The sequence below is a fragment of the Diaporthe citri genome, assembly GCF_014595645.1.
Source record: "Diaporthe citri strain NFHF-8-4 chromosome Unknown scaffold_1, whole genome shotgun sequence".
In the NCBI taxonomy this organism is placed as follows: Eukaryota; Fungi; Ascomycota; class Sordariomycetes; order Diaporthales; family Diaporthaceae; genus Diaporthe; species Diaporthe citri.
Genome location: NW_025064846.1, coordinates 6,206,020 through 6,232,458, shown reverse-complemented (window position 1 = coordinate 6,232,458; position 26,439 = coordinate 6,206,020). Strand labels below are relative to the sequence as shown.

Below are 26,439 nucleotides of genomic sequence, written 5' to 3'. Positions count from 1 at the left end.
TCTATTGAAATACCTGCGCGTGTTCGATCATCCCTTTCTTCAGTAGATTACTACTTTCCCCTGCGCGTCCCAGCATGATGGATTCCCGCGCCGTCTCGTCCTCCCTCCGCAGAACCGCGGATTTTCAGAAAAGAGCTGCCCACTGTCAGCTCTTCATGTTGCCTTTTTTAGCCACCTGGCATCGTCGTCCGGCGCATGATAGCACCTCCTATGCACATCCCCCTGAACATGGGCGCATTATTCTCACCTCCCGACTCGCCTCTGAAAGAAGGCCGGATCCTGCTGCCCCTGGGCGGGAACTCGAGAGCGGCTCACAAGACGCGGCGGATACTGTTCACAATATGGCTACTTTTGATCTTAGTCTTCATCTACGAGTACTTTCCACATTCTGAAGAGCAAACAATAGTTCTGCCACCAGAGAATGCCCCCCCTCGCGTCGAGGAGAACATAACATCAGAGGCGGTGGGACCAGCTGATGCAGGCTTGGGGGAAGATGTCGATGGACTTGATCCTAGCACTCTGTCCGAGCCGGTGGATCAGGTTCCTTTCTCCGGACAGGACCGCGAAGGGCGCAGGAATTATGGCAAGCGTCCGGGCGGAGGACAAGCAAAGAAGATTCATCAGGTTGTACCTAGCAAAGACTTTGACGAGGCTTTCACACGGGTCATCAACCTTCTGCCCGGGGAGCTGGAGGTTCGCGGTCTTTTACAACCGCTAGACGGAATGACCGGTGAGGCACGCCTCCGGGAACTCGGGATCCGCACACGAAGGTACAAGAAATACTTGGAGGCATGGGAGGACCTGCACCTGGTGCCCGACTCCGAGGGCGGCACCTACATCCGCGACGACATAATCCAGTACATCCACGAGAAGCACCGCAGCTCCAGCGAGGAAGACGGCAGCAACGACCTGGCCGAGACCATCCACGCGTACGAGTCGTACCGCCAGCTGCTGGTCCAGCTCAGCGAGCTGCTGTTCCCCTTCACGGCGCCGTACTTCCCGGACCACATGACCCTCCGCTCGCACATCCAGAAGGGCGGCCGGGGCATCGCGCTCACTGCGGGCAACGACCAGGTCGCGTACCTGCTCACGCAGATCCCGATCCTGCGCAGGCTCGGGTGCGACCTCCCCATCGAGGTCATGTACGGCAGCGACGCCGACCTGAACCGCGACTCCAGGCAGGACCTCGAGGACCTCGAGGGCGTGGTGACGAGGGACATTGGGTCCATGGTCCGCGACAAGGGCTGGACGCTCGCGGGATGGGCTATCAAGCCCTTCGCCATCCTGCTGTCCAGCTTCCGGGAGGTCATCTGTAAGTACAATATTAAGCCTGATGCGGTGCCGCGTCCCTAGATCTCGTCAGCTTGAGTTGTACAAGACGTACTAACACGCTACCAAAACAATAGTCATCGATTCAGACAGTTTCTTCTTCCGAAACCCTGAGGTGATGTTCGATGATCCTGGGTATGTCAAGACGGGGGCCTTGTTCTTCCGGGACCGTCTCATCATGCCAGAACTCAGGAGGAGCTGGCTGCAAACAATCCTCCCTCAGCCCGTTTCGCGGAACGTAAAGCAAAGCAGGCTGTGGACAGGCGACAGCGGCCACCAGCAGGAGAGCGGTGTGCTGGTCGTTGACACTTACAGGCACTTCATGGCAATGCTTCTCGTCACCAGGATGAACGGGCCCGACCGGGATGGCAACCGAGATGATAAGAAAGTCGGTGTATACGACATGGTGTATGGTGAGTTCATCCGAGGCCAGCGGTTCTTTCTTTCATGAAATTTGACTCTGACCACACCCCTCAGGCGACAAGGAGACATTCTGGCTGGGTTTCGAACTGGTCGGCGACACGGACTATGTCTTCCACCAGGGCGACACGGGGACCTTGGGCGTAATGAAGACACGCGAGGAGATGGAAGCCGAAAAGTCCCAACTCCCACAATGGGCGATCCCCGACAACGCCACCGACCCGGAGTTCGACCCGGAGCTCGACCCCGAATTCGACCCGGAGGCCGACCTCACCCCGGCCCCCTCCGCCCCGCCGCCGGGCCCGCTGCCGAGCCGGCGGATGTGCGCGCCGCAGCTGCTGCACCTTGACCTGGAGGGCAAGCCGTTCTGGTTCAACGGCGGGCTGGTCATGAACAAGTTCCTCGAGCGGCGGCAGTGGAAGTTTGGCACGTTCGAGAGCTACCTCATCGAGCCGCGCGACGTGCGCGAGCCGGGGGCCTGGATCCTCGGCGAGGGCAACATGTGCTGCCTCACCACCGACAACCACCTATACGGCTTCCTGACGCCGGCCGAGAAGGGGCTCGTCGACGAGATGATCGCGCAGGCGAGGAGGATGGGCATCGCTCGAAGCTGATCTCCGCCTGTGTATCTCAGGGGATAGATGGCATGTTCTGTGTGTAATGGTGCGTGGTGTGTGGACTGGATAGAAGAATAACCTTTAAAGTATTAATGAATCAGACTTGCTTATACCATGTCACTCTTTGGCGTTATTACGCTTTTCAAAAGCAGCTTTTTTCTCTCTCTTTTAAGCGGCCTCAAATCTCTACGGGGTAGAACAGGATCCTGGCGACGATGCTGCATGCGCCCCCTGATCATTGGTGGTCCAGGTATGCAGTGTGCCCGAACTGGCTGAAGTGCTGACTTGGTTACGCGCAGCAGCGCACAAGTCGCCTGCGCTTACTTCAGAGCCTTGTCAGCTATTTTATGTACTGTCTCCTTAACCGAACAACATGGCAATGCCTTGATATCATCTTGAGAAAGTCATGAAAACGTACCACACGACAGATTATATTGTATTGTTGAACCTCAGGACTCGACTGTCCACATTGAATTCTCACTCGTCTCACGAAGATGGCATCAGTTGACCTCGAGACGCTGAGGGACTTGTTCAAAAAAGCGTCGGATCGCTCCACTCCTGGGACAGTCTATCAACCTGGCCAACAAAGCAGTGATGCGGATCGCCCAGCAAGGACGAACATCCCGTTGGCCTTGGGCCTCAGGGATTCTCATGCGAGCCGGCTCATGCACCCCCTCCCAACACCGCCTTCATCGAGAAACCACTCCTGGAATGAGGACTCGCAGAACTTGGTAGCATACAGGGATGCAAAGGTTGCAAACGCGCTGGAACAGCCACCGCCCTACATAGCTTCCCCTCAGACCATAGCTGATGACTACGAACGTCACTGGAACCCCACAGACAGCCTCCGGCTCGGCATTCCTCCTGTTCAGTATATTAATGAGTCCCCCTTCATGGAATCGGTCGAAGACTTGGAGATGCCCGAGACCACCAAGGCGACCTGCCCGGACTGTGGCGCCGATTTCGCCAGCACGACAGCACGGAACGGCCACCTGCTACTTCAAAAGTGCCGCAAGAAGCGCGCAAAACCAATCGCTGAGATTGAAATCCGAGGCCAGCCCATCGATTCTGAACCAAGTAATGCAACGATTAAGCAGACCCGATATTCTTTGAGGTCCACGGCTCCTCCATTACTAGTCCTCAGTCCTGACTCGACATCAACTGGTGGTCTTACAGTGGAACAAACCCCGAGAGGGCGGGTAGCACTCGTTCCGGTTGGCAAATGTGGTCTGGTCCCAGAGGAGATGCCGTACGACAGGTCAGATATGTCCGACGGAGAAAGTTTCGAGACTTCCTCAGGATCTGAAGGTCCCAACTCACCACCTTGTCTCGCAGCATCACGCAGAGATGCCTTGATTGACAGGACAATTTCGTGGATGATCACGTGGATAGATTTGAGGCTCAGTGTGCTCGCCTTTCAGACACACGGTACCTGCGAGGAGAGCCCTCGGCGATTTTGTTTGCCGCAGACTCAGACTTGCGGGACGACTGATGGACCGAATCAGAAAAGAAGAAAGGGATGCTACAAAGGTCGACGTGGTCCGGATGACGAAGATAGTGACGGCGAGGAGCGTGTGCCGCCTCCGTCACAGGGGTACGATGCTGTAGACAACGAGATCGTGGAATTCGCATGCCCGTTCCTGAAGCACAACCCACGGAAATATGGTCAAATACGAAGCTGCTCAGCTTCTGGTTGGAAAGCAATATTCCGCCTCAAGTCAGTGCCCCGTTCGCTCACTAGTGATATCTCATCGGCGATGGCTAATGCGTGTGTTAGGGAACATTTGTATCGATGCCATCGTTTACCATCGTTTCAATGCATCCGATGCCGCATGATCTTCAAATCTTCCGAGAAGCTCTTGCAGCACAGTCAAGCAGACATAGCGTGCAATGTCGTGCGAGATGATTCTACCCAGGAAGGGATCAGCAATGAGCAACTCATGAAACTGAAATCGAGGAAGAGAAGTAGAGAGGCGAGTTCTGAACATGACAGATGGATACACGTGTACAAGATCTTGTTTCCTGACGACTATCTAATCCCGTCACCGTGTAAGTATCTTGCAATTCGATGTTGCGCGGGCGGTATACTGACCTATGGTTTTGCGTAGACTTTCAGCGTGGTAACTCAGGAAAGGGCCAAGAGTCACTCCTGACAGCCTTGAGAGAGCATGTAAGCAGGGAATTGCCGCGACTGATACGACCTCGACTCGAAGAATCCGTTGACGCCACCATCCGTGAGGCGCTGGGACCTGATATGCTTGAAGGATTAGTGCGAGACATTTTCTCGCAAGTTCTCAGCACATTTCCTCAGCAGAAATTAGAAACCCCAGCGGCCATGTTCGGTGAGAACCGCAAGGGTGAAGCATCCCAGCCAACAGAAATGTTTCCGCAGCTTGCACTGCCCGGAAGTAATAGCCTCGCGTTCCACAACGTATCAACCTTTGATATCGAGTCAAACGCATCAGTGGCTTGGGTATCTTCCCATCATGCAGGAACTGAACGGGTAGAGATTTGCCAACAAGAAGGTCAGCGCATCGACAACGAGTCTCTCAAGTGGCAAGTGGGATGTGAAGGTCCAACCGGGGTAGAGCCAGGGCCCTCCGACTTTCTTCCGGCGGAACGACTCACTCATCTCCCACCAGCACCAGGGGACAATGTCGTCGAAGCTTCTAGCCTGAGTGACTTGTTCAACTTTGACGACTTTCGCGACGAGTACGCTGCATGGCTCGGACAGGCTGAGGAGGGGAGTAGTCACGCGGACTCGGGTTACTTCAGCAGCTTACAGTCCCTCGAGAGCATAGATCACATGGCTGGGAAGGGGAAGGGGAAGGAGGTCGTCAGAGAGCCCGGCGAGCATGATATAATATAGGCTGGGCGAAGATTTCCATTCTATTCGAAATGGCTCGATTCAGTACTCCTACACCTACACCTGTTCAATTGTGAGCTGCAGCTTGCAGGACAACCTAGATTTGTGTACCTGGTCAGGAATATGGAGGCAAGATACTGAAGACATTCTACCTGGCTGCATGTGTCTACTGGCGACAGCCTCCGAAGCATTGTCAGGAGACGTACACACAGGGCCGACGTTCTTCAGCAGATCATTCTACAGAAGGTTGCCCTACAGTATCTTATCTGATGCAACGTGCACAGTGGAGAATTCCTTCAGCAGGTTATCCCTGGGCAGGTCGTCTATGCATAGGCTCACCACAGTAGGTTATCCCACGGTAGATTATCCCACGGTAGATTATCCCGAAGGTAGGTCATCCCAAAGGTATGTCATTCTGTCTGCAATTATCCCATGAGAATGGTCTACGAGGCACATAATATCCTAACAATGAAATACCCAAAAATTACATAATTGAACTGTGTGCTTGCATGAAAGTTGGCATTACCACCGTCTTCGTCTTTTTTTAAGTGCTATCTGTGACGTGGCTGCCCACACTGACGGTGGCGTCCGCGGACAGATTCCCACCTAGGGCCGAGTCCAGAATTCTGGAAGCATATTATCAGAGTCTGGCGACCCCACGAAGAGATTCAGTTTTACAATGGGGCCAAGCCAATCTAGAACAGGTCAAGACAAGCCTACTAGGTGAGGTCACGACCAGTTTCCTCATCAGGGTCCCGCCATGAGGGAAATAATCGCTTCGCCTACCGAGCCAGACCGATACTGTCTATGCAAGCCCACGTGAATCCCATGCGTGCCCCAGATGTGCGCCCCAGATGCGTGGGAGGAAACTCGGACTCGCGTCCTGTGAGTGCCGAGGAGTGCGACAGTTCGGGGTCGATGATCGTAAGTTGCGCAGCCGACGTCGCATCCCTGAGTGTCCGAGCCCGACGCGAGGGTGTCGGGGCCAGCCGATGATGGGGTACAGGAAACCCCCGGGCCTTTGTTTATTGGTTGAACTTGCGTGATATAATTGCACCCTGTATCTGAATATAGGCAACTACTATGTATTGCAGTGTCTCTCAGAGCCGAGTGGTCTTACAGCCACTGTAGTAAAAGGCCGAGGGCCGTACTTGATGTGAGACCGGCCCTCGGCCACCGGGGGGCTTTTCAAGGCTGGCGTGGGATTCGGGTCTTCGAAATGGCTTAGGGTACCTAGGAAGTTAGTGCCTCGCATTTGAGAACTCGCACTGAGAAATATGACGCCTCGTGCTGCATCATGGAAACTCCTTAGTGGCGTCCGAGCCCCTTGTGATCGACGGTCAAGACAGTACCCGCCCACCGTCTGCAAATATAAGACAATGAGTTAGAGTCTTTGCCGTAGTTGTTTGCGGGACAACCCGCTGGCTTGTTCCCCGGCGCGGCAAATTGAGTGGATGTAAGCGGCACAAACCGCTTTGTCGGCTCGCTCGGGTCAAAACCGGCGACATTAATTTCAAATTTTCGAGCAAAACCATCGCAGGACCGTTGGCCCAATGGCAAGGCGTCTGACTACGAATCAGGAGATTGCAGGTTCGATCCCTGCACGGTTCATTCTTTTGCTCCTTCTTCAACTACGATGCCATGGTGTTGAAGATTCACACTTTTGGCGATTTTTGAGGCCCGGATGACTGTGGGGATGACCACCTGGTCTCTGCACCTGAGCACCAGTTCACTGGTAGGCGCTGATGTAAGCCGCAGGAGCTATTTGGAGCACATCGCCGGCACAACCTATAAATCCGGACGTGACATGTATAAGTCACTACTTTGTGGCGTGCCAAGTTTGTTCTTACCTATGACGATGGAATCCTGACACTTTGGAAGTTTCCAATATAATCTAGAAGTTACGATGGAATCCTGACACTTTGGAAGTTTCCAATATAATCTAGAAGTTCGGCCCTGCTGTCCTGAGGACTTGAAAGCCCACACTATCCATGGTCTTCGAGCTCTATGCTGGACATGGCTATGGTCATGACCCACCCGTGGTCATTAGATTCGGAACTCGCATGTAAGCGTACTCTATGTCTACATTTTCAGGAAACTTAGAATGGTTGGCGTTTCTCAAATGTTATGTACTGTATCCCATAAGACAAGATCCTATAATCTGCCTAGGATAATGTCCGCGTGATATCCTCCCTGGGGACATTTTACTGCAGGGTGGCTTCTGATATCATTATCTTTCAAACACAGAAACCTGCGGCATGGTTTATTTACCTTCTGTCTGGCCTGTCCCGCTATTCTTCTCCGGGTGCCTGGCAGTCTCGAGTTCCTGGCCAATCGTTGCGGCTCCTGGTAAGCTACATAGATATACGGCTTACGCCAGGCTGCATCCTTGCGGAGCCTGAAACAACGGGAAATGTGAATATCAGAAGTGTTCAGCCACAGGTACTTATCGTTTGCCACTTATGCAAATATCGTGAGTGTGTTGCAGCTTAGTGGTTAGTTGACATTGTCCCAAGGTCAGCCTGGCCTATGTCATGAGCACCGTCAGTCGTGAGGGTGTCTTACCGCACCGTAACTGGGGAGAGATCACCGTGGTCAGAGAAGTCCGAGAATGTCATGGAGGTAATGCAGGCTCCCAGGTTGAACAATCAGGTACCTATATATTGCTCCACTTCTTTGTGCGCCACGGTCACGGTACTATTGTTTATTACTGAATATATGTCCCCAGTCCGGTAGGTCTTTCTTCCCCGGATCCTTGCTTCGTGACCCGTCCACACGCGCGCGGAGCTACCGTCGCCACATGATCTATGTGGCTGGAACACACAAAGCCAACAAGAGAGATTCTGATTCGTTGTTTGTTTCCTCCTCGTCAACTGTAACTGTGAACCCGTCGCGCCGAGCGTGTGCTGGGTACTGGCATCAGCCGCAGCCGGGACTACGGAGATTCCGAGGGACAGTAAAAAACTTCAGGGGCTGCACGGTGAAAACCAGGTAAAAGACAGCATCAAGTAAGTCTACAGTGTTGAATCTTGTTTGCGGACCCTTACCGATGATAATCCAGAATAATTCGATACGTCGTCCCACGTGAAGTCATCCTGCCGAGTTCTGCCCTACGGAAATGGTCCCACTCTGAGTCGATCAGAGGCTAATTGTTAAGATCCATGCGGTCGTATGGGGCCATCAATCGCGTCAAAGTAATTAGAGCTGCAAAAAGGGCTAGAAACGCACACCACACGTGCAACAGGGAAGGCTAGAGACCACCAGAAGCAGGCAGAGCAGGGCACACAAGACGAGAATGCGTGAGATTTGCGAGTAGATTGCCGAGTTATCTCCCAGAATTCGGTGGCATTCGCATTCTGAGAATAGGTGGCAGCCCTGGAGGTCCCCACAGCGTGCACGCGGTTATTCGCGACAAATCTCATACGTCGGCTTCGCGCTGATGGTCGCGTCTTGCCAGCCCGACGGAATTTCTTCGTGGAATTTTCTGCCACTTTGGCCATGTCTACCTGCTGAAGACTTTCCAACTGATTCAGAAATGCTCAGCGTCCCAGTAGCCCAGCCCAGGTGGATTGTTTCCCCGTATGGAAGAAAATAGACTTGGCAGGTCTGTCATCCAGGTGCGAATTTTGAGGTGAATTTTCGGTGATGGGGATTATCCCCTACTGAAAAAGAGGATCTTTCACAAGTTTAGTCACGAACGAGTGGAGCCCGTTCACTGTCAGACGACAGGGAGGGATTTGGAATGGACCCACCCGAAGTCCAGAAAAAAAAAAAAGAGACACAGAGAGAAAAATCTTGTACCTCAATGTGACGAGCGGTACATGTCTGGACTCGTGGGGACTGAGCTCTGCCGTACGTGACGCGTGCGAGTATTTCATCCAGAATCAGGATTGGGTAGTGACTGTTCGCGCTTGCGAGCCGTGATCGCGATATCAGTTCCACTTCGCACCCGCTTACTACACTATGACCAGTGGGCCCACGGCTACCATAGCAGATCCAAGTCTGCTGGTGCAGAGGCAGGCAAAGAACGGGCTTGTCGTCGCTTGGCGAGACCCTCAAATGTCTTGGACTTGTGCGTCTTAAACACTCTCATAGACCGCCGCAGAGGACCAACTTGAACTATCCTGTTTCATGGGCATGATTGCACCTCTGACCGTATTCTGTGGAGCACCCTGATATCTTGACCACATACCGATCGTTGCAATGATCTGGCGTGGTCTGGTGAGGTGGGACTTACCAAGATCATCAGAGCATCGATGCACCCGGTGCGCCAGCACCATCCGATACAGTCACATCTTCGCTTCCAAGGAAGCGGTACAGATGTGTATGCACCTACTGCAACGGCTTGCTCTCCCCGGCAAGTACGATCGGGCCTAGACCGATATCTACCCGTCATTGGATCCGGATTTGGCATCGGGTGATTCAGGTACCAGTAGCAGGAAACGAACCCAGTCAATTGCCTCGTTGATGTCAGATTCAGATCATTTAATGGCAGAGCATGCGTGAGCACAAAGAGCCTCAAGGCTTGGCTGCCGGCAGCTGGGCTGATTGGTTCACCGGCCGTCTCCAGCTTCAACGGCAATTGGATCGGGCATTGAAGGTTGTGTTGTACATCTCGTCGCAGCTTGATTTGATTTCCCATGCGTGAGCGCACCGACAGATCGGAGCATCGTGCCTAACTGATTGTTCTCTTGCGGATTCTTTCCAGTCTCGCGGAGGATGCAACACGAAAGAAGATCATTTCTGGATCATCGACAATAATGATGAAGTCAAGTTGCTCATGTTGACTTGTTCGTCTTCCGTAAAGGTGTGATGCGGCAGAAGTGACGGCCCTGTGAGGTCCCGTCGTAGGTCTTGGACACGTCTCGGAGCCGAAGGCGGTCAAGGAGCGCCGTGCTGCAGGATGACTGCCGGGGCCGATCTGGGCAGCCCCGGTGGTTGTTTCACGGAGGCCGAGGGACACTCGTCGCAACGGCCGTGAGGACTGGTCGATTTTGCCATGGATCCCATGCAGGGTCTTGCGAAGGAGGGCAGACTGGCGAGTAGGAAGTAACCCGAGGGCTTTGACGGTTGACCGGGTGGATGGAGCCCGCTTCTCGACGACAACAAGCCGGGTGGGAGGGGAGCTGCAACCCTAATTCAGCCTCGTGGACATGGTGTCAAGGTCAGGGGAGGGGGGGGGTCGAACGATGGTGTGGTCCCCGTGGACGCGAAGGGGATTATGGAGCAGCCCGTGACACCGCGACCTTGCTGCAAGCAGCTAAAGCTCGCGGTCGTTGGAAAGGCGCGAGCCCGACTCCTGCATTCTCTCCAAACTCCAACTCCAACTGGAGCTCCAAGTCCGACTCCGACTCCGCTCCCGGTACCGACCTCGGCGCCGGAGCCGGCCTGGCCGATGGTGAAGATGTCATGATCCATGTGAGAGGGGGGTTGTCAGACTGTGAAACAACAAACCAAAACAAATCCTGGGCCGAGGCAATTTGGGCGCCGCGGGACCGAGTCGGCCTCCGGTCTCCAGCTAGCCTGACCCGGAAAGGTTCTAGAAAATTTCAGACAACAAAGTCGATTGTGTATCCACAAGCTCTCCCCACGCAATTTAGCGTCCTACTTGTGGGTGAGTATCTACACACCCCATGAGAAAGCGGCATCGTGCCAAACCCAATGGCTGCGGCATCTACGGCGTGGCAGAGCATGCAGCAACTCAGGCCCGGCCGGGCCTGGCTTGGCTGAGCTGGGCTGAGCTCACCTGACCTGATTGACGGCTTGGGTTCCCCAGAGTCCATCCCATCCGCCCACGAGATCGAAGGCCCGGGGTGCTGTGATACCCGAGAGCACGGTCGCCGGCAGAGCGGATCGAACGACAACAAATTCGGGGAACCTTGAGTGAAGATGGCACACCGGGTGGCGATGAATGTGGTGGATGTGGTCGTGAGGGTGATTACTATTAGACTACACCTGGTAAATAAACAAGGCATGAACATGGACAAGGGCATCAGAAAGAGAGTGCGTGTGCACACGGTCGGCAGTCGGGGGAGAGGCAGGACGTGTATCTGCAGACTGTTGCGATCCGTAAGCAAACGTTGAAACCCACGTCTTGGATTTCAAATGCGCTTGGGGAGAGGGGGGGGGGTAGGAGGCGGACCAGGACCAGCCTTGGCACCTGCATCTGTTTGGACGCCGGAGCCTCACGGCCGATTTGAGACGGGCGTGACGGAGAGGGCAACCACGCACACTGCGTGGCTGCCAAATCCGGGCAACCAAGAAGACATGTGCACATGCTGCTGCTGCCGCCATGGCGCTGCCGTGCCTGGACGCGGGGAAGGAGCCAACCCCGTAGTTGTCTGCTGTGTTTTGATATGTTCACCAAGAGGCCATAGAGGCAGCATGCAGTCCACCAGTGGGCATGCCACCGCAGCCTACAACCTAGTCGAGATGTCTCCCTCGATGGCGGCTGTCCCTCTCCTACAACAGGAGCCTCGGCTCAAATACTTGCTCCCGTGATCAAGCTTTGCGGACCACATGGTCGGGTCGTTGATTTGCGAGTCTGTCCGAACCGCGCGACCGAGCACGCTGGACCTCGACGCCCAGGCTGCCAGGTAGAGCTCCAACTCTCAACAAGGCCAGCAACCGCATCCATAATGTGCACACACGTGCATGCCGTGGGTGGGATTGGATCGGATGCAAACCACCGATGCGCGACTGCTTCATCGACCCCCATCGTCGGTCACACGGGCCTTGATCACCACCCGTTGGCCATGTGCGTGCACCGGCCCTTCAAGGTTCACCGCGCCGCCGGAGCTGCCTCCGGAGACAAAACAACCCAGGAGCCTTTTCGTGTTCGTCTTTGCACCTTGTCAGTCATCGCGGCTCGCTGCTGTTCTGATGCCCGTCTCGCCGCGCTTGGCGGCCACGAGATCTCGCTCGTCATCGCGATCGGCGTCTATCCTCTGCGCAGTCAAGCAGTAGACCAGAGTCAACGGCGCTGAAGGTCGAGATGCTCCGCTAAACCTTAATAATATTGATGTCATGCCCTGTCCGAGACGCGGCCTGACAAGGCCACATCCCTGAGCTCGGGCAACCTTGCGAGGAGAGCTCAGCCAGAGACAATGTCAGAGGTGAAGGCTAACGCCGGGAGGACAGGGATATCGCTACCGTGCTCGTTTCCGTACGCTGGCAACACTATCTACACGGCTGTCAACATTCACGGCCAACACACAGTCAAGCGCAGATCCACCGCAGCCCACAGCAGCCCACGATGCTGCTGCGGGGAGTGGGATGGGACTGTATTTATCCCCAAGTTCCCCTAGTCAGGGCCAAGGGCTGGTTTCGATTTGCAGTGCCGCAAATGTCGCATGGCATGGGATGCATTTTGACTCCTGCCCTTGGCGGCTGCAGCAGGGCTTACTCAGGATACCGCCTCGGGCTCCGCTCCGTCCTGCAGCCCGATGTACCGATCCGTACCCTCGAGTACCTGACGGTCAAGGGCAGGGGATCCACGCTTCCCACCCACCACTGATCGGCCTCGCAAGGTTCGACGACAGGAACGCATGGAATCTTCATCATCATGGCAGATTTGACAGCCTTAGCCAGCCAGGCCCAGACCGCATCCACTAAATGGAGACAAGAAGACAAGCCACACCACATCGACCATCGGGAGGCCTTGGCCACCGCTGGAGCATAATCGTGCTGAGCTTGCCTGATCCGCCAAAGCAGAATCGTAACCTGCCCATTGACTGCCTGATTGGGAGAGCGTCATTTCGTCTTGTGTCCGCCAGCATCTGGGCACGACAACGATCCACCGCTCATCTTGGCGTCCAAGCCTTTCCAGGAGCTTGGAGTTGGCGAAGGCCTCGTCCAAGTACGATGGCACCACTTGTGACCCATCCATCGCCCTGCTTGGGCCACGTACGTGTTTGACACTGTGGTATTCAGGCGCTGCGGTAGGATCTGAGCACGTTATACGCATCTACGAATTTCAAATCACAACTGTCTTTCGGGGTCGATGCCAAGAGCTTGCGATTGTCAACTGGCGTGCAGTCTGGCCGTCGCCCGCAGCAATTCCGTAATTCCGCAGATCAGTTCCCCGAGGGGAAGGACACAATGGAGAGGGTTCTGTTGTAAATGGGGGACAGAAGGGTACTCGGAGAACAAGATCCCAGGATCACCTCTGCTCACCATGGAGCTTCTCAGGAGGGCGATTGATTCTCAGGGTGACCTCGCGACTACTTTATTCGACTTATCAGCAGACGGCCGCAGGCCGCTTCAATCTGTCCGCTCTCGGACATAAACAACTCGCCGACCGTTAAAGCCCGCCTGTGTGTTCAGCGCTGCGCTGCGCAAACATGCGCAAACCCCGAATGAGTCTAATTATCGCACCCCAGCACCTTCGCTCAGCCCAGCAACGTTTGTGACCCATCTCGTAGCAGGGGTATCTCTGTTAAGGTTGGTGTGGGCCCTCGAACGGCGCCGAACCTACGCTGTGCCGCTGTACCGCTGTACCTCTGTTCTGACAGCATCATTACCACAGCTCCCTCGCCTGAAATCCATTACATATCACATAATCTCCATCTCCATCCCCATCCAACGCTTTTGGACTACCTCGAACCTCGCAGTCTGTTCTCTCACCATTATTAATCCTACTTTAAGTCACCCCCATCTGTCCACATCTTGCACTACTTTTCTCCCCATACATCCCACCCAACCTCGACACCAGTCCATTGTTACATATCACACACAGACAAACCCAGGACCGTTCCTTGTGAAGCTCCGTTTTTGAGACACACTTGGCAGGCTGGCTTGACTTACACGGCTCGCTCACTCAAGCGTCACGTCGTCTCATCTCGACAGCGACATTAAATCCAGCTGTCACATTTCACCCCGTCCCCGGCTATAGTAGCCCTCGTGATACCGTACGCAAAAATGGAGCATAGTCTACCTAGTCCTCCACTGGATGGACAACACAAGCCACATCCAACAACGACAAAGAGACATAGTTCAGGCGCGAAGCCCACCAAGCCTGCGCACCGTGTCACCAAGCGCTCAAGCACTACCACGTCCCACTCACATATCCACTCGCCAATTCCATCAGACAGCCAGTCCACACACTCAATGGCTGATGCGAGGCACAAGAGGGTATGGAAGGCGTGTGAGAGGTGCAGAATGAAGAAAACAAAGGTAATTAGACGCAAACCTGCGGCACTGATCCGCATGTCACATCAATGCCGGCCCACTAACAGCAATCAGTGTGACGGAGAATTCCCATGTAAGAGGTGCAAGGATGATGGCCTCGTGTGCACAGCAGGCACAAGAAAAAAGACGGAATTTAAGCAATTACCTCGAGGGTAGGCCACCTGCACTCCAACGCGCGCTTGGGAGTCGCATCGTCTTACATATTGTTTCGCAGATATGCCGAGGTTCTGGAGAACACTCAATTTGCCCTCATCGCCACCGTGCACAAGCTGTACTCGATGGTCCGCAATGGCCAACAATGGGATCTTGGCGAGCCTGACCTGAACGACCGTGGCCAACCCGTAATCCACAACATCGCCCAGAAGCTCGGCTGCATACGACCCAACAGCGACATTGACCTACCTGTCCACTCCGTCTTCCCAGAGGACGAGCAAGGCCTCTCCGAGCTCGCGCGCCAACTCGAGGAGCAACAACAGCACGAGAAGGCGGCGCACGGCGGCGAGCACGACGCAAGGACGGACCGCGCAAGCTCCTCCGACTTGGACCATTCTGACTTTGAGGATTACCGCAAGGTAGCGTTTGGTGGCGGTGGCCGCCAGGCAAGCAGCACCATGACCCTTTCGCCGGCGAGTCTGACCTACGATTCCTTTGACGGCTACTCGGCACAATCCACAGACAGCCTCCCAAGCACGACATCACCGGCGCAGCATGTGCCTGCGTCCTTTGCGCCATGGATGCGGGCGCCATCGATGGGATACGATCAGCAGTTCATACAGCCGACAGGGGCATTCGCAGGCATGGACATGCTGAACCAGGGGCTACTGGAGTCGGAATTCGGTACCATCAAACCACATGTCTTGTCATGTCCCAACCCAGAAGTAATGCTGGGTATCGGCGACCCCATGATCTACTCTGGATTCGATCCCGAAGGCATGCGACTATGATTAGGAACGGAGGGCGACCCTGCACGATATCCACGATGCAACAACGGGAACAATGGCTAGGCAGGGAAACACGACGTTTGGGACGGACGGCACTACGAGGATGACCAGGCTGGCTGTCTGCTATTGACATAGAAGGCGTCACAAGAGCTGGGGTGAGGTGTCCCTCGTTTTCTCTCGGGCTTCACGGCACGGCGTTCATTCTGGGACCGGTTTTCTGGGCGCTGGGGTGGGATTTTGTTCTCTGCCAAAACCAACGTGTTCACTTGATGTTGTTTATGGCAGGGGAGCCGGGTTTTCATATTAATTTGGTCAGGGTGCATTGACTGTACGATCTATCACTTCTCAACTCTGAAGAAGGAGAGGGCAAAACCGTCACCGGTGCGCGCTCGCTGAAGCACGTCGTTTGCTCGAGAGAATGAATTTAATGATTCCCCCAGAAGGAACCACAGTCCCACAGCAAGCTCGCACCAAACTCGCGTGTCCGACGTGAAGAGCAAAAGGAAAAAAGCGGGTCGGAATTATTTTCATGACCACCCCTCCCCCAGCATCCTCGGCAGGGGTTCCACAACAGAAAGGGCGCAGGTTCGACTTGTGTCCATGCCGGTCTGACATGTCGTTGGCGACGGCCGAATCATGGTGGCTCATAGCGTACCAAACGGCCACCCAGTAACTCGGTACGTACCTACGTACCCAACGGCGTTTGCATCGGCGCCGAAGGCCGCTCGCTAACAGGCAGCCCAGGGCAGGGGGCTGCGCGTTAGCATGGAGACGATCTTGCTCGCCCGAGCGGTCGGAGGATCCGTCTCTCACTTTTCCTGACCGTTTTTTCCTGTATCCTTTTTTTTTTTTTTTTTTTTTTTTTCGGTCTCCTTTGCTCGCGGGATTTGCCAGGATCCAAGGAGACCCCCGCCGGCAAAACCAACGGCGTCCCATCCTATCCCTTCTTTTGTCGAGGCGTGGCTCCGTATTTCTCGCTTTTTTGCTTATCCACTCGGAAACTTCTTTGTCTTACTGTACTGCCTAACTTAACCGAGTATGCTGCGTACGCATGTATATGCTGTGTGTGTTTTGTTTTACTGCCTAGTGTGCACCCAATGTCACGGTGGGGATTCTTCGGGGTCCAACTCGGTTGTCACTCTCCCTGCCAGCGTCGTTTTTTCCCTTTGCCTGCATTGACCTGGACGAGGGGGGGGGGCTGATTAATCAATCACACGTTGTCACTTTATGGCGGGTACTTTCTGCGGGCAGAGAGGGCGAGGGCGAGGCGTGCCTCGCCTGCCCGTCCCATCCATACACCCGGCTGGACAGGGCCCCCCCCAGGGTCCCTCCCCCACAGCGCCGGCGACCTTGAAAGCTTGAGTCGTCGCCCTACTACTGCCACCAAGCGTGCAATAGTACGCGGTGCTGGGTGTGTGTGTGTGTCTGTGTGCGCGTGTGTGTGCTTAAGCTGGAGCTGAAGCCGCCTCGTCCGCCCTGGACGGGCAGACCCCTGTCCTATACTGAACCTGTGTGTGTGTGCTTGCATCCCGTCGTTCTCCCGCGCGGCAGCCGCAATCAGATGCGATACCGAGACGGCTTGGCGGGCGCTCTTGGTCCCCCAAACTCGTCTTCACACGTTTGTTGAGCTGTCCATCCCTCCTCAGCCCAGGCCGGCCTACTGCATGCGGCAGCGGTAGTGTGTGACGCAGGGCCGATGGTGTATGCGTTGCAGACCTGTGCGTGCGTTGTGTGAGTGTATGTTGTGTCTGATTGAGCCTGGGCAGGACATGCATGCGAGGGTGGAGAGACCATGGATGGAATCCACGACCGTCGTACATAGCCGCCCATCCCCGCCTGCTAGGCTAACCCTCCATCGCGTGAGGCTGGGCCGTTTACAGCATGGCCACGGCTCTTGGGGCAAGAAGGATCTTTGGCAGCGCTGATCTAGCACGGTAGTGTACAGTAGGGTCTTGTGCTGTGCCAGTGCTGTGTAGACACGCCGGTCTGACGTGGCGGGAATCCATCAACACCATGGCGGGCGTGTTCGCGAGATACTGCGCTGTACCTTGGTACACTAACAACAAGTGCTCGCAGAAAGACCCTCCTCTCCTCTCCTCCCCTCCCCTCCCCGCTCGCTACTCGGCGACCCCTTGGGGACCCTTGTGGACAAAAATGGGTGAATGCTTAGCCTGGATTGCAGGGCGGACGGGCTACGAGACTGCCAAGGGACACCTGTCTAACAGCAGTAGTTCAAACCCAAGGGCCTTATTTCGCAAAAGGAGACTCGTTGACTCGGGCAAGGTCGTCTCGAGGTAAGGATGAGGGGTCGGACAGCCTTTGCGCAAATACGCTCCGCTACGCACGTATCCGTACCCCGTTAAACGTGTGCCCGCTAGGGCTGGGGGTGGGGGGCTTGTTGGGGGCTGGGCCGCGCGGTACCTAGGTAGGCTGGTCCCTACTGGGCTGCACCGCACCCAGACTCCTGGGGCTCGGGGACCTCTGAATGACGGATCGCCGGTGAACATGGCCCGTTTTGTTTTGTCTAGGCTTCACCACACCACCCTTCTCCTCATCCTCCTCCCCCCCCCCGGCCAATGGTCCCGAGTTTCGTCGCGTTAGGTGCCGGCAGTAGCAATGCGGAGCTGGGGCGCTAGTATTACAAGGTAGCAAATGTCACATCAGTCACACCGAAAGAACTAAGCTCCACTGCTGTTGTGGTTTATAGCCTGTCTGCCACGCTGTTAGGAACCTAAGGGGAGGCGACCCTGATGGCCCCGTGGCAGTCCAGATGGGTCGGGTGAAACCCATTCCGGGCTGACTGACTTGGGTGTGCTCTCATTTTCCAATGCTGGTATCCTGGGCGGGCATGTGGCATGCCTGTTGCTGAGTGAGTTAAAAGGCGACGATCCCTATGTCTCCCGAGCCAAAGACAATGATCGGCCGTGAGCCAGTACAAAAAGACTGCGACGGCGAGGAGCAATGGGCTACCTACCTCTGTAGAGTCGCACGCGCCTGCGGGTGATGAGTGGGCGCCCAAACGCCGAAACATCCCCCAACTCCATACAGTGCGGTGATGTCAGGCAGGCTGATGAAGCAGTAGCGTATTCTTCTTCAAATGTTCCTATCCTCCCCCCAGCCCGCCCTGCGGACCCCGCCCCCCGTTTTGGCCATTCTCGCTGCTCGTGACGGGAGCTACTGCAGAGACTAAACTCTGTTCCTACCAATCGCCACCCCCCTGGGGGGGGGTCGACGAGCAGCGACGAAACACTTGCTTGGACAGAGGTGGTGGTTTCCCTTTTCCTGCCCCGTGCGAAATAGAGTTGCCTGTTTACTTGGGACGGTAGCTCCCGTGACAGTCCAACTGGAAGGGGGGTCGCCGATCCCTATTCTCATCCCTCCCCGAACGAGCTCTTGTCAAGTCACGAGGGCGTGCGTACTGTGTGTGTGGTCAATATGCCAGGCAGACACGATGGCGAAGTAGCAGTCACGTCACCTGGAACACACGTGTGCTTCGATAAGATTCGATGCACTTTGCCTGGGCAACGAAGGCGTGTGTGTCCCCCCCCCCCCTCCCCCGCCAGATGAGTCCCGATGCGGCAGCAACAGGATTGGCGATCCAAGGAAAATGGCACGGCCAGGAACAGGCAGGCCAACCCTGCAGCATTAGACATCGATAGACATGGAGAAAGGGGGCCAGGCTGACGATAGCCCCTCCAGACATCTGGGCCTCCTCAGGATCCTACGATCCCCCCCCCCCCCCGAGCCTCAAGCCACCGTGTCACCTCTTACGCGGTGCCTGGGTGAACAAGCTTGTCTGTGCCTGGCGAGTCGGTTTTTCGGGGGACGGGAAACTCCTTGCACGCCTCGTCAATGCCGAACTGTGTGGTGGCGGTAGGTAAAATGTGAAGGGACGCCTTGTCTACCAGACATCTATGCATCCCATCTATTTCTGGCCCCGCGGGACGAGCAGACGGATTCGGGCGCGGCTTGCCGATCCATACCCCTGCCCCTTCCCGCGTGCGCGGGGTCCGCGGTGCTGCTCCGAACGAACGGCGGGGCGGAGGGCCGGAGCTGGGCACTCGTCCCGGTCCCTGTCGGTGCCTCTGCTCAACTCTACCGGCCCTCTGTTTCCCGTTCTGGGTCGGGCATCGCCGTGGGGGCCACACGCACACACATGGGATTGATCACTTTGTCCTCTTGTCTCGGGCGTTCGCTGGGCGGCGCAGGACTGGCCAAGAGTGCTGCATGGCGCTTATTTACTGCGTGACATGATGCCCAGCTCCAGCCTCGCTCGCACCGTGGTTCTCGTGCGTACAGAGAGAATGAGCCACTTTCCACTGGCTGAGGCGTATCCGAGCGAGACACCGCAGGAATGTACTTCAAGCAATTGTCTCAGGAGTCTTGACGCCGCGCCTTGTCCCCGTTAGTACTGTGCGTCCACACACTCTCTCTTTGCCCATTATGACTCGTACTGTTCCTGGATGCTGACCTTGAACGCCCCGTACAAATACGTCCTTTGTCCAAAGTCAGCCGTACCATGACCAATTGTAGAGCAAACCGCATCTCGATCTGGTAAGCCACCCTCGGGACACAAATTCCGCGGGACCTCGGGATTTCGAGTTCGTCCGGAGCACTGAGTGCAGACCCCCAATCCGAGTCGGAGACTTTTCTCCGATGGGTCGACACTAATAAGCCAGCCTCTCCCTCTTCCCCTGGCCGATGGGCCGGATTTACGGTCACTCGGACCCGTTTCGCCGTTGAGCGTCATCCACCTCTTGGATGACAATTCGTCACGCCCCGGGCGAAGCCTCCATGACAAATCCCCGGGGAATTTTCAGACTTTTCCCTTCTTTACTGCTCGCGTGCGAATCCCGCGCCCACTCAAATCCCTGGGCAGAGCCCGTCCTAATCCGGAAGAGGATTAAATCCCACTGCAGTGTGGTGTCAGGCCCGGGCCCCGGGAATCGCCCGGCCACGGGGGCGGGGTTGCATCTTGGTCCGAAGACCTCCCCTCGACGCGTCCGAGTACTGGACGACAGCCGTCGAGCGTTGAGTATTGGCTTCCTCTCCTCATATGCCCTCTTTGAGCCACCAGCAGTGGACGGCTCGCTCTCGTAGTCCCGTAATCACGAGCAACGATCTGCACACAGGCACACTTATGCACCTGGGGCTCAAACATCAGAGAAAAAAATGTGCCCGAAACTCTAAACTGGGCAGCCCCCTCCCCCCTTTAGCGGATTCCAGCGCACAGTTCAACCTAAGCTTCGCGTTTCTGCGCTGATCTCTCCGGCTCATCTCATGCCCACGCACAGATGCCGCCGTGACCGACCGCCGCGCGCTGTGTGAGTCTCGTTCGCCTCGTGAGATTGATTCATTGCGCTGCAGAGTCGCGTCCCTCTCCCCCGGGGGGCGGACGACGCTGCGTGTGCAAATCTGTCACACCTCGGTGCTGAAATGAGGCCCCATGTGCTTCAATCTTGGGGCCTGCCTCATCTTGATGGACCGGTCTGTCCGTGCCGCGCAGCAGGGCTGGCTGCTGTGCCTGAGCATGTTATATCACACAAATTTGAGCTTTTGCTTCCCCCATATTGCCAGGGCCAGGGCCAGGCCGGGCCCAGGGGCGGCTGATGTGTAGACAGAGTTCCCAGCAGAGTTGCTGGAAAGCTCTGTACAGGGAAACCTGACAAAGAAGCCTAATTTGTGACTTCCGTGGCGTTGGCAAAGGGTCCCTTGACTCTCCTTTCTTATCTCTGCATCACTATAAAAATAATACTAGCTTTTTAAGGTAAGAATAAGAGAGAAAAAGGTAGCTTATTTTTAGCATTATATCTTAAATATGTTGTGATAATATAGGTTTAATTAAGGAAAGGATAAATTATAAGCTATGATTGGTTGGAGATTGTTACGTTCTTTGTGGGGCGTTGTAGCGACATGGATAATCTCGTCCAGGTCGCCCTGTAAAATGATGCTGAGTTATCCTCCGGGCAGCCATTCTCGGGCACATGGACGCATGACACGCCTAAGCTTCCAACCTTATCAGTTCGTTGGGAAGGGCCCTCGGGAGCCATTTTTAGAAAACAAAGTTCGCAGGGACCCTTGAATGCACCCATAGGGCCCCCCCACTCGATGGATTCCCTAGCGGCGGTGACGACAAAACATTTGAATGAGACGGTGAATTTTACTACACAAAGTAGGGCTTCGCGTCAATGCAGATTAGGCCGGTTGCGTCCTTCCACGAATGGCCGTGACTCAGAGCTCTGGTGATTTTCCAAATCGTGCCCTTTGCCAAGGCAGGCCTCGATTGCCAACCCACGGTCGTGCTCCTCTAGTCGTACTCGTAAGGCTCTGAGCCTCGCTGGGCTCGTCTGTCTTGGCGCGTGCCTCATGTGGCTTCATTGCCAAGCGTTCGAGCTGGATTCAGCCTCAGGCCGCAAGGCGTCCTGTTCAGCCCGTTTTGGACGAGGGCAGGACAAGAGGCATGGCGCCAAGGCGTGCGATTTTCTGATGATGATGAGCCACATGGCGCTGGAAAGGTTTCCACGTTGCAGCCGAGCAGAACAATTCGTTATAGCTGGTCCCCCTTGAACCCCCTCTAACCGCGACGGATACTACCGTGCAGGAAAACCTTAATCACGTAGAGTAAAAAAGCAAATTCACTTTGGCGGTAGTCCACATCATGATCTCTCCTGTGTAAAATTAGACAAACTTTGATCGGTGCGGTGCAGTGCAGTACCCCAGCAGAATGATTAGTTGGCTACCGGCCTCGCACTCGCACTCGCATAGAATTAGGCCTTCACACCGCAAACGAGATTTGGACGATCTTCTCGGCGGTGGGACTGGCAGGTACTTTGGGGGACCAGCGCGATACATTGTCGAACCTTTTTGGTGATGTGTTCACATTGCTGGGCTCAGAGTTGTGATGCCCGGCCTGCCCCCCCCCCCAACCCAACACCCCCAGAGCCCCGGTTTTGCTGATCCGTGTAAAACTATTGGCTGGCCGTTGCGGTTCCCCCTGAAGCTTTTCCCGGTGGGATGGTTCCTCGGGCCCATCCCCCCCCCCCCTTTTGCCCTCAGCTTCCCACGTGTCGACGGGGTTCAGAAGGGCTGAAAGATGATCCCCCCGAAATCTTGTCCGTCGTCCTCCCACGCAGTCGCGATCTGAACTGCCGTGGCGTTTGATGGGACCGCGGTGTTCCAGGGCCGCCGCCTCCGGTCCTGCCTCGCTCCGAACTGCTCCCGAGGTTGGTTCTGGCCACCGTGCCATTCCAGAATGGCGACGTGCCAGCCAGTGCTTCACCGAATCGCACAAATGGAAAGTAACAGGTCAGGCATCTGTCTGTTTCTGTCACGAGGAGGCAAAAAAGACTGTGGAGACCAATGAACGCCCCGTTGACCAGGTCTTGCTAAAGCCCGGCTTGTCTCCCGCGTTGTTCGGCGCCGAGGCCACAGACCGATGGCGACCTCGGGGACTTCCTCGGCGGCTCAGCACGCTTTCTCGGTGTCGTGATAAGACCAGTGTTCGGGCACCATTGTCGATCTTTGGACGTAGAATTCACAACGTCTGGTAGGCAACGGCTGGTAGCGTCGCCGGAGCTTTCCGCGGAGCTACATCCTCGGCCATCTGGCGGTACTATTTCTGGAGTCGGCGAAAGCTTCTGATACGCGTATTTTCTGTTTCTGTTTCTGTTTCTGTTACTTTCGACCATGGGACGGGTGAAGTCTATTGACTTTGTGTGTGTATTAACGCTATCCGATCAGCATGCCAGTGAATATCGGGCGGTGACTGTTTGACGGATGCGGTCTATTTCCGAGACTGGTGCGATGCCCGGTAGTTGCTGGCTTCGAGAGTGGATGCTACGTCGATGAATATCTCTTTCGACTATTGTGATCTTGCTCACGCTTGTTTTGGCTTTTGACTAACATTCAATGGTATGTTCTTCGTGTTTTCGGCGCGTCGGCCCAACCTCCCGCCGACCTTTAATCCCTCGGGGCCCGACGACTACAAGTTGACCATGACAACGTCTTGGCTTCTCATGGACGCCTGTGACGTATGTGCATGGTGACCCGAGCAGGATACTCCCGGGCAACCCTAAAATAACCGAGGCATAATCTGATTCGGTCTACTTCTGGAGGCCGGCTCCGATCTGGACCCGGGCTTATGGAAAGATATCGCGGTGTTTGGAGTTTGGTAGAGTTTGGTCGGGCCTTAAGTAGCCCTGCGCTCGACACTCGGACTCGGACTTGCGACCTCTGCGAATCTATCCCCGTATGGCACCTTACTCGACCAGCTGACACCTGGTACTGAGCCCCCCACGCGAACATGGTCAGTGGGGGTTCTCGGAAGGACAAGAATATCCATGTTGTCCTAAACATACAGCCATGCGCCCTGATCCTGGCTTCATCGTGCCATATACCCATCTGATATGTCTCAGCATTGTAGGTATCAGTCAGTAAATGGCTATGAACCTAAAGCAACTGCAAGTCCTTTTGCTAGAACAAGTGCTCGCTGCGAATGCGATTCATGACTTCCTAGATAGATGTGAATTGTTGCCATGAACTCACTCATTCCAAATAATTGTGAACAAATGAAGACTTGACAGTAATAGGCCTATTTCATACCTTTTGAGAGAGTGTGTTTTAAGGGTCGGAAAGAACACCTTCACAGGAAGTCCGTGCTAACTGGAGTAGCCGTAAGCAAAACGCAGCGAGAAAGAAGTGTGTTTGAAGCAATTGGACTATGATGGCCTCCTAGAGCCTGCCCGATAACATGGTATTCACTCGGCTATTTCCCTGAAAGATAAGAGTGCGTTCTTGAGTGCAACACTGGAGGTATGTGTCTTTTCGTCGAGTGCTGGGTGAAAGACGCCTGAGGCTTCCAGTTTTGTGGCTCAGGAGCACCTGGAGTCTTCCACCTCAGCTGCATTGCACAACGTATCTCAACAAGTATTACCCAATACATCTCTGCATTTGCGGTCATAGGTACAAGATATGCCATCCGGTTCCCCAAGACTTGCCATTAACCAAATATTCAAGACAGTTCCACAAGGGCCCTCAGCATTAATCACTTGTAGGCCAGCAGTCACATTTGCAACAAGTTCTTCCCGATTGGATTCAAGGAAAAAAGAAATTAAAAGCAAGCAATTCCACTATAGCAGGTCAGCGCGTACGGACATAGAATCATTCCATTAGTATGAATACTGTACGCTTTAGTCCATCCAAAGACTACAAACACTGTAAATATCCAAAATTGCGAGAGATTCCCCATCGTAGCTTTAAGTGGGTAATGTGGTAGACGGGATGAGTTTTGTGGACTCGTATGGTCAGCCCTACTCGGGAAGTCCTCAGCGGGAAGTTCTCAAAGTATCCGAGTCTGCCTATAGCACCGTAAATTTATGGTCTCATTGCATTAGGTCAAATAGAAGAACTTAACTGTAGAAATTGATCCACCCACCGATACTTGCCAGGCCCCGGATGCCGCTTCAGAGGACCGGACTTTATTCACCGGCCATAGAAGACCAACATGGTTACGTTTGGTTGATCATTTCTGACTATGTGCACAACCCCGTATTCATTATATTACTCGTTTGATAATGCAGGAACTGCTGTCCTATGTGGCAAGGCTTATCGGTAGGCCACATTGGAAATTAAGACAACGAGATGGGAGAATTTACCGAGGGAGATTCTGCAAGAGATACGGGGCTGTCATTTCCGACCAGTCCTTTTGTAACTTCAACTTCCATTCTAAGTAGATCTCAGTAGCGACTGCCCATATCACTCGCATTTCGTACCTGGAATGATTTCTCCACAGTATCTGCGCGTTGGCTTCATGGATGGTCAGCCCAGAACAAAGCGGCCATCTTTGCCAGAAGTTTGTAAACGGATGAACTACACATAAGCTTTCCTATAATTCATACCCTAGCCAACTGAATTCTACTCCTGGTCACTCTTTGTCAAGATGTCATGAGATGCTTGCAATTTGCTCTCAATATGTAGTCATTGACATTGATATCGATATCCAGTAACAGTGCTCTGATCATTTTTTGCACCTCTTACTATCATTACTTATTCCCTGACATACATGAGGATTAATTTAGAAGAGTGAGAGTCACTTATAAAAGACAGGCCACAAGATGATATACCACAAGTTAAATTCCTGAATCTATCGACATTTCACATGTCTTGGACAAGCACACAGATATTTCAAGCACGATCAGTGATCACTACATTGTACCTAGGTGGAAGTACAATTACTAGCCCATACAACAGCCATCTCATACCTTGGGCTTCTTTCATTGTGTTGTCTGTGGTTGTCAAACGAAGGTCAAACAGAAAGCCTGATGGCTGTACCTGCCTGGTGAATGAACTGAGACCTTGACTTTGGTTATGAGCCATTTCATACTTAGGGCACAGGAGGCCACTGTGAACAATTCCTGATCAAAGATTGCCCCCAAGTCCGTAGATAATGCTGGCAACAGCACACTGGTTCTGTAATATCTTTGAAGTGGTTGTGAGGTTGAAAGGTGATTAAGGGCCTATCATGTGGCGCATCCGCATGAGAAAGTTGTGAGGCCCTAAGCATGTGTTTCTCTGCTCCAGTTGTTTTGTGGATTGCAGTCATGACACATCGTGGTATCATTGAGATCAGCTCAAACCCTCACCTCGTTCTGTAGCAACAGCTATCGCTGCCTCACTAGCTCTGCAAACATGTCCAGCTTCCAGACCCGTCCAGCTGTGTTGAAGCTCAGTGCCACTTCTTCCACCGTCCCCAGACACAACACCACTCCCCGCCGTGCACCCAGAGCTTCCTTGATCAAAAAACTCACCTGAACCTTCCACCATCCACCATCCACCATCCAGTCACGCAGCACAAGGTTCATGGACAACCTCAGGTACGTAATTATCCTCACTTACCTCTCTGCTTCCTTCTCCACTTGACCCTTTCGGTATCTTTCAACTCGTTCATCTGAACTATTTCGGTGCCAGTCTGGATGAGCCACGAGTCCTGGGATTGTCCCGAGGAACGCAACCATTGCCAGCTCTTATCTCTCCTTCCACCCCAGTATTTTCCCACAGTTTTTTCTGTTCCGCAGCTCCA

At 54.5% G+C, this 26,439-nt stretch overlaps 4 protein-coding genes and 1 non-coding gene across 5 annotated transcripts; 4 read left to right on the top strand and 1 right to left on the bottom strand.

Annotated features, from left to right (window-relative positions):
- Positions 1-228: 228 nt before the first annotated feature.
- INS49_001647 (uncharacterized protein) lies at positions 229-2,363 on the top strand (the record flags this gene model as incomplete). The annotated part of the gene is made up of 3 exons (XM_043162471.1): positions 229-1,312; positions 1,407-1,742; positions 1,807-2,363. 3 exons carry the CDS (start codon positions 229-231, stop codon positions 2,361-2,363), a joined length of 1,977 nt encoding a protein of 658 aa, XP_043030977.1.
- Positions 2,364-2,860: 497 nt separating this feature from the next.
- INS49_001646 (uncharacterized protein) lies at positions 2,861-5,235 on the top strand (the record flags this gene model as incomplete). Its single annotated transcript, XM_043162470.1, has 3 exons — positions 2,861-4,083; positions 4,144-4,415; positions 4,475-5,235. The coding sequence occupies 3 exons, from the start codon at positions 2,861-2,863 to the stop codon at positions 5,233-5,235; spliced, it is 2,256 nt and encodes a 751-aa protein (XP_043030976.1).
- Positions 5,236-6,771: 1,536 nt separating this feature from the next.
- INS49_001645 lies at positions 6,772-6,843 on the top strand. The gene has a single exon. It is a non-coding gene; the product is annotated as a tRNA-Arg (tRNA).
- Positions 6,844-9,907: 3,064 nt separating this feature from the next.
- On the bottom strand, positions 9,908-10,650 carry INS49_001644 (uncharacterized protein; the record flags this gene model as incomplete). The annotated part of the gene is made up of 2 exons (XM_043162469.1): positions 9,908-10,358; positions 10,421-10,650. The coding sequence occupies 2 exons, from the start codon at positions 10,648-10,650 to the stop codon at positions 9,908-9,910; spliced, it is 681 nt and encodes a 226-aa protein (XP_043030975.1).
- A 3,690-nt stretch (positions 10,651-14,340) lies between these two features.
- Positions 14,341-15,365, top strand: INS49_001643 (uncharacterized protein; the record flags this gene model as incomplete). Its single annotated transcript, XM_043162468.1, has 2 exons — positions 14,341-14,364; positions 14,646-15,365. 2 exons carry the CDS (start codon positions 14,341-14,343, stop codon positions 15,363-15,365), a joined length of 744 nt encoding a protein of 247 aa, XP_043030974.1.
- Between the last annotated feature and the right edge of the window lie 11,074 nt (positions 15,366-26,439).